Source organism: Numenius arquata, chromosome 17 (assembly GCF_964106895.1).
Source record: "Numenius arquata chromosome 17, bNumArq3.hap1.1, whole genome shotgun sequence".
Lineage (NCBI taxonomy): Eukaryota > Metazoa > Chordata > Aves > Charadriiformes > Scolopacidae > Numenius > Numenius arquata.
Window position 1 is genome coordinate 5,276,079 of NC_133592.1, and position 11,756 is coordinate 5,287,834.

General features: G+C 43.5%; 1 protein-coding gene across 1 annotated transcript; it reads left to right on the forward strand.

Annotated features, from left to right (window-relative positions):
• Positions 1-329: 329 nt before the first annotated feature.
• TMEM100 (transmembrane protein 100) lies at positions 330-734 on the forward strand. Its single transcript, XM_074160315.1, has one exon. It carries the CDS (start codon positions 330-332, stop codon positions 732-734), a length of 405 nt encoding a protein of 134 aa, XP_074016416.1.
• Positions 735-11,756: the final 11,022 nt, after the last annotated feature.

The window sequence follows — 11,756 nt, forward strand, 5'->3', positions numbered from 1 at the left end:
AGTGTGCATACAGTATGGAGACAGGAGGAAGGCAACCCACTGTAACTAAGATGAGTGAATGTAACTGTAAATCTCTCTCCCACACAGTAACATGTGATTTCATGGACTTACAAGGGACTCATTGCTTTTGCCTTAAGCAATTAAGCTTGTGCATAAATCCTTGCAGGGTCATAGCGTTTGCTTGTTTGCAATCCCGAGTGGGATGTTTCTGTGTCACCCGTTTGTCGCGTAGTGGTAATGCTGCTTAGCTCAACTCATGCTCTTCTCTCCACAGTGCAATGTGTGTTCAGCAGAGCCTGCTCTAGCCTGAAGAAGTCAAGACAATCAAGATGACAAACGAACCTATTAAAGAGATCCTGGGTGCTCCAAGGCATCCTGACTCTGTAACCACGGAGAAGAGTAATAACAATGACTGTGTGATAACCACCATCCCTCTCGTCAGTGAATGCCAGCTGACGGCAGCAACAGGGGGAGCAGAACTCTCCTGTTACCGCTGTACCATCCCCTTTGGTGTGGTTATCCTCATAGCCGGCATTGTGGTTACTGCTGTGGCGTACAGCTTCAATTCCCATGGATCCATCATCTCCGTGTTTGGATTAGTCCTCTTGTCATCAGGACTCCTTTTGCTGGCTTCTAGTGCAGTGTGCTGGAAAATCAGGCAGCAAAACAAGAAAGCAAAGAGGCGGGAGAGCCAGACAGCGCTTGTGGCAAATCAGCGAACCCTGTTTGGTTAAAGACAACCAAGAGAAGGCTGGACAGAAGACAGAACCTTTGTAAGTCAACTTGACTATTTATCAATAGGAGAGATTGCAGGTTTTAATTTAACTTTGGAAGTGAACTGAAATGAAAATGGAATGGATTAAGAAATAACGCTTAAAAGCTCTGCAAGTGCTCTTAATAGTTTTCTTACTGCAGACTTGGTAGTGATTCTTTCCAAGACAGAGGAAAAAACACTTTTCCTTCACAGAAAACAGTGGCATCATGACTGCAATCATCGTAACTGCATTCTCCAACATGCTGATCATATTGGAAAGGGCACTTGTGAGAACTAAGAAAATAATTTGAACTGATTTGAAATGCCAGAGAACTGATTTGAAATGCCAGAGAAATCCTTAAAATACATACTGTGACATTTGACGAAGGGAGAAGTCATAACATTTGAAATGACTACAAGCTTATGGCCAGGTTGTCTGTGACTTAAATTGTAGCTCAAAAAAAAAAAAAAAGGCAATAACAACCAAACACACCGCAGATTGCTCAATAAGCTGATTCTTATATTTTATGTAACTTTCTCCTCCTGATATCTGTGGTACTTTTGCCCTTTTTTAAACCAACTAATATTAATTTTGTTTTAGTATTGAATAGAAATAGGTAGAAATGTGTAATTATATTGTCTAACCTAAATAACGAGGTATGATTATAGCTTAAAACATGAGATTTTTTTGTAAATTAATGTGGTCAGGTTTAGCACTTTTGATTATTTTGCTATAAAATTAAAGAGTAAATTTCATTAAAATAATACTTAGTGCTGCTAGACCTTTAGAAAATCTTTTTTTATTGCTATTGAGATAGCTTGTATCTTCAACTTTGGCTGCTTTATGATTCTATTTTTGTAGAACAGCACCTGTGACAATAACTGTGAACATATGTACTGCTGATCTCTTCCAAAAATCTCTGTAGACTATGGATTTTGGTTTGACAGCCCATCTCTTCTGCAGCTTGAAAAATCATTAACAGTCAGTTCTGCAGACACTACTGACATAGTGAGTTTTAGACACAACTATTAGTAGTCGCTTGTGGAAGCAAAGTCATCGGTGTACTAAGTGTTTGCTGAATGAGCTTTGGGATTACGAATCTTTACGAAAAGCAGGTGCCAGGTGTCCCCTGTGTGTGTCTGAGATGTTTGATTCTGTAACTCTTGTGTTCTAGAGGTCTCCCAGCTTTTCTCAGGTAATGAATAATTGAGGGGCTGGTCCCAAAGCAAACCAGAACATTGTTTCTTCAGCAGTATCTTGAAGAACAAGGGATGCTGAGCGAAGTCACAGACGTCCACCCCAGCCTGTATGAGGGTGTCAGAAGGCAGAGGGCCTGCATGGATTCGCTTTCTTTTTTTCTTTATTTTTTTCTCTCTCTCCCACCTCACTTTCTCCAGACTCAAAAGGCTTGGCTGGATGTGATTTTTGTTTCTACTACTGCAGCGAGCGAGGCCTGTGGTAGTGTGTCTCCTCTTAGCCCTCCGGAGCCTCTGGCATCCACAAAGCTGCAGTGATGCCGCTGCAGAGCACACCTGCCCAACAGGTGCTGCAGGAGACAGCCTTCTGCAGGTCATCCTGCAGCCCTGCGATTCTCCTGCTGAAATCACCCGGGCATTCCGGCTTAGGTGCCGCATTTTCCCCCACCCTCCATGGTTTAAGCTTGTTACATCCATAACTTATCCCTGGATTTGCAAAGTGCACTTCATGTTTTAAATAGCTATATGTATGGGAGGGGATGTTTGGAGTCAGTATTTGCGTTGCCATACTCCGTGGTTACCAGACGCTATAATAAAATCACTTGCATCAGAGGAAAGCTGACAACACATTTTAGCACTTCCATAGCTCTAACTTAATCATGGCAGGAAGCTTTCCTGCTGCTAGGAGAACATGTTGCGTCACCAGAACATCTGACACCGGTGTCTAATGTCAATCACTTTGCTTAAGGTCATTAAAAATATTAGGGTGTCCCCTTACGATGTACAGGTTTTGCATGAGTGACAATTCATGGGAAATGCATAGCATGATAAATAATGGAACAGGTGGACTAAAGTGGTGTCTTTCCTGTTTAAAATGAGAAAAGTGATTGACATTAGCAAAGCTGGGTAAGCTAAATAGGGCTGTTTATTTCCCCCCCTCCCCCGGGAACACAATAGTTTTTCTGACTCCTTCTTCCCTCTCCCTATTTCTTTTTCCTCAGTGGAATTTTGCAGGCTGCCAGGGAGAGGATTGCAGGGGCTATAGAGATGCAGTGATTTCCACTATACATGTGTAGCAGCTCAGCCCCGTGATTCCAGGCTGAGCCCAGAGCAGAAGCAGCCTGTTGCCCTCTTCGGAAGTCCTTCCCGTACATGGGTCCTCTCTTGGTCATTGCTGTGACACAGGCAAGCTTGCCTGCAGCATGTGGAAAGAAAGTAGAGGTGCAAGGTGAGGCTCTGCTCCAAGTCAAAAAAGGAAAGGCCAAACTCAGTGGAACAGAGGCAATGGGGTTTTGGGAGCAGTTTTTTTTGGGAAGGGTAGATAAAAGTGAGTGAGAGTTGCTCAGCTGCTACTAGAGGAGATTTCCTTTCCCTTATCTCTGCTCTCTTTTATATTTGCACTGCATATACAAGGACACAGCAGAGTGCCTACACCACCCTCTGCCTTGCTAATTGTGGGGCATCTAGGCATTAAGCAGCCTGTAAGCAGTGACAGACAGCATTGCAGTGACCCTGGGCATGATCCCCATCACAGCAAAGCTTCGGATACAACATGGTGTCCCGTAATACCAGTGAACTGACACATTGAGAGGCCTCTAGGTAATATAGGGCTGCCATAGCACGCACTGTAGAGCTCAGTAGCATCTAGTGTGTCCTAGTGAGACAAGACACATGCACAAGCATCTTCATGTCAAGCAGTGAGCAAAAGTCTGCACAGGAATTGATTTTTGGGACAATCTGAAGTAGTAGCATCTTTTCTGAATGACCAGTGATGACATCCAGCACAAGCCTCACAGGGTATGTTTCTTCTTCCTGCAAATCTGCATATTACAGACATTTTCATTACTATCCTCTCTCTCTCTGCACCCCTTGTCCTGGTTCCAACATAAGAAGAATACATTCTTTTTATCCCTTAAAAAACAATCATTCTGGGAGAGTTGCTATGTGACAGGCTTAGTACCTTCCTTTTTCCAGAAACTGGTTATATGTTTTTTCAATGGGCACATTTGCAATGCTTTTACAAGGGTCAAACACCTAAAACCAGTCAGGTACAAACAAAAAAATTTCTGCTTCAGCTTTTGAACCCCACGACCTAGTCTGGGTTGATTTGGGGTTTCGTGCCTGGATGCTGGGTCATGCGATCCACCAAGTCTTTGATACGAAGCCATTTGGAACTCCACAATTGCTGGTTGGTGTTTCTCATGGGAACCTGAGAGGCAAAAGTCAGCCTGGAGGATGCAACCCTGTGGAGATCACAATGACTTCCCAGTTCAGAAACACCTTCCCTTCTGGTGTGAAAAGGCTTTGAACGCGGTAAATGGTATTTTGGTTCTGGGAGAGGTTGGGTGGGAGCTGATGCAAATTTTATTATCACAATTGCTTGTCTCTCCCTTCCTGAAAGCTCTGGCAGCGTTGCGCAAGCAAAATTGCCCTCACAAGGATAGAAAATTATCTAATAGGGGAATTGCGCTGGTGCACCGGGCAAATGTTACGGGGATCTTAAATAATAATTTCAAAACCTAAGCACAGGAAATTGTGTCTGTAACTACACCCTGTATTGCTATTGTACACAAAGGCAGTTATAGCCTGGGACAGTATTTTAAAATAATAATCAGTTTGGTATGACAATGCCTAGTATTTGTTCAAGTCAAAACGCCCAATTTATGATTCCCCAGTCACTTAACATGTCATGTTTTGTACGTGACAGTGCCTCTAATACCATAATTTTCTAGGTTTAAAAAAAAAAAAAAAAAAAAAAGAGAGGAAGGTTAGTTTTGTGGACTTAGGTCAAGAATTAAGTTTTTCTGCCTTGGACACATGGGAGACGTCCTGTTACCAAACAATGAATGTACAGTATTACTGCAGCTCTACAGAACAGGAACCAGGCTCGGAGTATGGAATGAAGAAAGGCCTGAGAGTCTCATCAGGATCCAGAAGGGTCAGGCCAGGAACAAGTCCTCTGGAATATCCCATATTCTTGCCTCAGTGTTGCTTATCCAGTCAAAGTCCAGGGCTGCTGCTCCTTTAATATCTGAGATGGAGGCTGTTGCATATTATTAGGAGGTTTCATCTCATTTGTTTTTACAATGGGCTCAAAATAAGAGCAGAACAATATTAGCAGCCATCATTATGCATATGTATTTCGAAACACCTCTGATGCCTTTAGATTGTAGGATGTTTTGGCTGTATCAGTATAAATCTTTGTCAATTCCAAAGGGCTTTTATACATAAAAGTACTTTAACATATCAAGAATTGCACTGTATGATGTAAAAAAACAATATAAATCCTGGCAAAACTATATGTGTAGACTAAACCATATGGAAGAACAATGGTCTTAAACTGCAGAATCAACTTGAATTTTTGGCTTTTATTCAGGTTGTTGATGTCACTATTAACATGACAGAGGACCTAATCCTTCCTCTTGTGAGCAGTCAGTTGGAGTCCTATTGTCCTAATTCAGTGCACCCAAAAATTTGCATTTATGGCAAACATGGCATTTTTGAAAAACTTCTGATTACTTTCACTTCTTAACTCTTCTGTGCTTTCTAGAGTAAGAGAAAAAAAGTATTAAACTTTAAAAATGGAGAAGAAAGGAGGAAAGGCAGAGAAGAGCACACAACAACAAATGTTGGACACTGCATAAAGTCATGGAGGGATAGCAGAGCTTTACATATAAGTGCCTTGTTGAAAGACAGAGACTTTTAAAAATATGTAAGTTTTGTTTCTGCTACAGCCTTGGCTGTATCCTTGGTTTCATTCTTATAAAATACCTGAAGTCCCCAGGGTAACATCAGTCTTAGATCTCACCTCATATTTCTTCTCCCTTTCTGTTTCCCAGGAACCAGTTAGCTCAGCAAAAGACAGAAGTTTAATGTCTTACCATCATTTGCAGTCTGACTGAAATTAAAGTGGCCATTTGGGATTTGCAGAGGCAGTGCCCCCATGGTTTTGTAAGTTACAAGGCATTCAGCTGCAGTCTACTCTTGAAGAGGAAGGCACTATAGAGAGGTAAAGATTTCTGTGCTGCAGCAGGAGATGTCAGTGAATAGTCTATTTAAAAAAAAAAAATAACAGCAGAGCAGCCCTCCACCACCTCCTCTCAGCTACATTCTCTTTCAACCTGAAGGCCCGAGTTTGTGAATAGAGTTAACAGTTTTCCTGGAAAACTGGCCCATGACATTATTTCCTTGTGAACTCCATCCACCTGTCATGTTAGGGCTTGGTGCGACGCCAGCACTGGCAGGAAATAATAGGCAGCAGGATGCTGGTGTGTGTCGATGGCCCTGACCCTCCCATTCCTGAACATGAATAAGCTTCGAGCTCACAAGGCGTCACAGCAGCGCGGCTTCTGGGCCCACAGAAACGCATGGGTGGGATGCACAGCCACTAAAATAACATCCAGCCGGCTGAGCCGCAGCAACAGAGCTGCATGGGAAGAGATGGTGTCACATTCTCGCTGCCTGCTGCTCTTTGTTCTTTCGCCTGTGCTCTCGCTGTGCTGGGGATAGTACAATGGCTGCTTAACAAAGAAAAAAAAGTACAAAGTATGCCTGTATGTGAATTAGCTGAGATTCCCCAAAAGAACACAAAAGCTTCATTGAATAACTTTCACCACTGCTCTAGGGAAATGCACTGGCAAGGGAACATAAGCTATCAGCTTGAAACGGTTTGCAGCGAGCTTTCTGCCGATACTGCACTATTGTTCCCAGGGAAAGGTAGTTCCATTCAGTATTTAGCAGGACAAACTCTTGGGAGATTAAATGGTGAATTAGGGGAGCCCAAATCAGCCCTTACATGAGACTTGGGTTCAGTTTGTGACAGGGTGCAAACTGAAGTGTGCGTTCTTCAAGACTATCCCAGCAGCCCCTTGTTGATCTGGATAGTTGGCATCCCCAAATCCTTCATAGACATTAGGCAGAGTGCAGAGAGGAGGATAGGAAGAATTCTTATTCCCACTTTCCGCTCTGCCAGACCACATGTGACAAAATCTTGTTTAGGTTCATATAGCAGTTCTTCTCTGAGGTACACAGAGTACTGACCTGGAGTATTAGTCCTCTTGCTCCTCATCTCAGAGCTGTAGGAGACATCTGTGCTCTCCTGAAAAACATCACATTTTTAAACCCAAAGTCACTAGTCCATTTTTTAATATCTTGAGCTGTTCTGTATTGGTTGAAAAAAAAAAAAAGAAAGAAAAGATCATACATATGCACGCATATATGCTTCCTTGACTACACATAGGGGCAAATAGCCTGAGATACTTATACTTCTAATGCTTGCAGCATAAAAACGAACTCCCCCAAAGGAAGCTTCTTCCCAGGACTGGTGGCCGAGAGCCAGAATAATTGCTGGAAGGGCCGGGCGTGTTGGGGCTGCAGCTGAAATGAAAGTTTGTTTGTAAGCCAGTGCTCACCACCTTCCCGCTCCCTTTGCAGTCTGATGGTGAAGAAATGTCTGATCCCACAAGCTGGCTCTGGCTTCTTGTGGTGAGATGTCTGCTCCTCTGAATCAAGCCATGATCATTTTCCTCACCTTCCAAGTAATGGGAGAGCTGAAATCCCGCTGTACTTCACGTCATGTAACTCAAGAGCTCCCCAGTTAAGAGTGCTGGGGTCAGATACACAGTCCGTGTGAATAGGCTTAGTCCCCTGCAATTGATGGGGTATGTTATCTGTGACCATCTGTGTTGCCACTTCTGTTTTGTTTTTAGCTAGATAGAGACAAAGAAAATGTCATTCTTTGCCTACCGACTGATGGTGCTTCAAAGAACGACCTCTGCTATCACACAAGCAAAAGGCTTTTCAGCCATCACTCTGACTTGTAAAATAAATTGGGAAAGAAACATCCTGATTTCTTAGTCATTTCCCTATAAATAGTTTTCATAAGAAAGTCCAATGACTGGATCAATTGTTGCTTGATCTGGAACAAAACTGGTACAGCTTAAGTTTAATGAAATCCAGGCTTGAAGCGAACCATCCTTTCACCTCTTACCCTTTATGCCCAAAGGCAAAACTGCTGAAGTGAATAATGTCATTCCAGTGCAAAGATCAGAAATACGGTCAAGTTATTGCTAACATTTCAGCTCTTGCAAGATGAGTGAACCATCGGTGTTGGGCACAGTGTTCACATCACATTCACTGACTTGGTCAAGTTTTAATGCACTGTGTGCTGGCATCAGTGGGGCTAAGATGGCTTTTCTGAGCAGCCACCTCTTCCTCACGGTAGCCCAGGCTGTCTGATCATGCCAGGCAGAACTAGAGGGACTTACCTCCAGACACAGAAGAGTGCAGTTCGACTGTAACGTGACCAGAAATGAAAGCATCGAGCCTGGAGCTCAGGATGGGACAAAAAAAATCAGGGAGAATCCATGTGCACTTGTGTGTTTTGCTTCTACTGATGTTAAAGCAGAGGTAAGTAGTCCAGAGAAGAACTGAAGCACGTTGGCAACCAGCTTGGAAAGGCTTTCACTGATGCTGCTCATGATGTGTCTGTTCCCTCGCTAGATAATGGGCTTTGCTTTGTATAAAGCAGTCAGGAGATCTGGGCTCCACACAGAGTGTTGCCGGACACCGTGGAGCATCTGATGAATCACAGCATGTTGTTGCTAATGCACTTCTGGCGGTGGCTTTGTGGGACTTCAGGGGAACTGGTCGTTAGATCATTTCCCATGGGCCACTAATTGGGGACTTGATCAGATGGTGTCAACTTTCACTCTGGTCTTTGGTCAAAATGGTCAATAAAAACCATTCCCCTGGTGGTGGTAAAACCATTTGTGCTTCTGTTGAAGAATTACTGCTCAATCGTTTTTGTAATACAAGCTCTTTCCAGTCAGAGCTACAAATTTTAAAACTGGCACCAGAACTGGCTATTACTAAACACCACAACTGCATGGGGATTGGCAGACAGACATTCCCCTGCCCAGCAAGTCATGTTCCACAACTGCCCTGGATCTCGGCACTTTGCCAAAACTTCGCTGTGTTTTCAGAGGACTCAGACCTCTTAATCCATTGAATTTATGTGTATTTTCTGTTAGCTTCGCACTGAGGTAGAGAGTGATCAGTAAGTACAACTGATGGCTGTGCCTGACAGAGCAGGGTACTCGAGGGGAACTGGGGGGAACTGGGACAGGCATGGCCCCATTTCGCATTGCATGGATGGGCAACAGCTGCCTGCCACTGCTGAGCCAACCTTCATGTACGGGGTCCTGCAGGTCTGATCATCCCCTGTCTCCAGTAAGAGCTCGGTGCAGAGCCCTGGTAACATGTCATTGTGCCAGACCGGCACCTTGGGTCCCCCCAAACCACAGCCCTGCAGGGGGCTGCTGGCGGAGCTGCCTGTGCAAAGCTGTTGCACAGCACGAAGGTCCTGCCAGAGCTGCACAGGGACACAAATTTTGGATATTTTTGAGCGCCATCTACTGGAGTTTTACCTGTTTTCTATTTGTTTGCACACTAAGTGTACTGTTTATATATTCATACATCTATAATACTCTGTGTTAAGAGGTATGAAGGATTTCAAATTGAGAAGAATGAGAAAGTAAGAGTTCAGCACTGTGGTGCTCCCACAACTGATAGGCATCCCAACGGTGTCACAACAAGCACTTCACCACGGTCCCATATTTTCATGCTTCTGATATTCTTTAATTTCCTCGGGTGAAAGATTTCCAAACGCTAGAGTAACAGCTCATCAGAAAGTCCCAAGTGAATAGTCTTCCACTGGAAAATGATGATCTGATTAACTCAAAACATTTCATAAATATGTAACAATTTTGTTGCCTATTCATTTTTACAGGAAATTGTAATAATTGTATTAACATTTAATTTTGAACTGCGTTGTTTTAAAAAAAGTCAAAAAGAGAAAGATGACATGAAACATTTTCATCTTGCTGAGATGAAATATTATACACATATATGAAAGCTGCTTACCTAAATCCATGTGTAGATAAACTTCTGAGACTGAGATTTGCATCCTGATTTGGGAAGTTAACGAAATGAGAACAATCCTGGAACATTTCATGGATTGAAATTCCAGACTGTGAAGAGCTTTGATCCGTGAATTTTTATTTCTCTATTCTATGTTGTTTTGGGAGAAAATAACCTGACTTGGGAAATTCTTTCTCTCTGTTTCTGTCCGTGCACACACTGCTGATACCTTGCTAAACCCTAATTCTGCCGACGTACTCAGTTCAGCAGAGCAGACTGTTGGCAGTTTCAGTTTCCTGTAGCAAAGGCAAACCTTTTGTACTTTTTCCCTTTGGGCAATTTTCTTTTTCCCAGTGTTAGAAGTCCACGAGGCCTTTCCAGCTGGGAAATGCTCATTGCAGGCAGCGAGGCCAAGTGTACAAAGAGAAAGGAGTCTCGGTACAAGTTACGACACCAACATCTGGCATATAGATTTGACGTCTCTGTCACCTCCTTTGCTGGACAATGCTCTTGTCCCCAGAGTGAAGTCTTTGTTAAATGCTGGAACTCTGCAAATGTGACTGGCACCGGCTCTGCAGAGTACTTTGAGGCAGTTCTCATTTGCACAGATCTGTCATTTGAGAGAAGTAAAATCTTCTCCTCGGGTCTCCTTAGCATCATGCCCTGAATATCAGGTATTTGGGAAGCCAGCCGCAGTTGCAGAAAGCTGTAGTCTGAACACGGGACAGCAGGCATCAAGTTGGGCTGAAGAACAGTTTGGAGCAAATGAGACAGAGAAATGTTTGGGAAAGAAGTAGTAGTCACAGCTTGCTTTCCAAATAACTGTTGCAAAAATGTCCAGTTTTTACCAGGAGTTAGAGGGCTGTTCACACTCAGGCGCTGTTACCTTCTGATGTTGGCACACCATCTGTGGGTGATGACTGAGATTTCCATCTCATTCAGCCACTCATTTTAGCTGCTTTGGGATCGACAGGCTATGCAGAGGGATCATTTAATCACAGGGACAAGTCTAAGAAGAAGTCATGTGAAGGACACCCTGTGAAGTCACTCTTCTTTTTCTTTCCAGCTTGAAAGTGGTAGTGGGATGGTTGTTATGTGGATATGATGGTGCCTGGGAATTTATATTTCATTTCTAGATCTGCCCTGCAATGACGCCCTTCCGGTCTTTGCAGTGTGTCTGGAACACACCACCGATGGTGCTTTTTGATCTGCCTTGATGGTGAGACTGGAAGTTCTCAGGAGCAGGGCTGTCTCTGCCCAAGTTGGTGCATAGGACAGTGCAGCAGTGAGCAGCCATCTCCAGTGGTCCAACACCTGTGCAGCTCCAGCACACCAGCAAGGTGTTCAGGAGGCCAGTCACTCAAAAGCTCCTGGAGAATTAGTATAGGCAGGAGAGGAGAAGAAATCCTCATTTCCAGCAAAGAGAGATGCTGTGTGCCAGTTGTTGACAGGGGTGAGGTTGGCAGAGCCATTCTGCAATCCCTGCTTATCACAGGCAGGAGCAACAGTGTAAATTGTATTAAATGGTATGATTAGATTTTTTTTTTCCAGCAAAATTTAAATCCACCTTGAAACAAAGTTTTCCCTTGGGCTAGGGCAGCAGTTCAGCTGAACATAAAAGATGCTATTGAAGCGATTTTTGGCATGGAAGAGATTAAGTACCGTGAAGTCAGAACTAAAAGCTTGCAGTTCAGCAACACGCATAGCATGAAATTACATTCCTGAACATGTGAATTATATCATGGTCAGACCTCATGGCCATCTGACAAGTGCCTTGGGAAGTTTTGTATTAAAGTCCTGTCAAGCATTACAAGTGTCCTAAAGTGATGATGGAATGACTGATTAGAGAGGGGCCTGTAGCATAGCTGGCAGCTGCTAATGAATG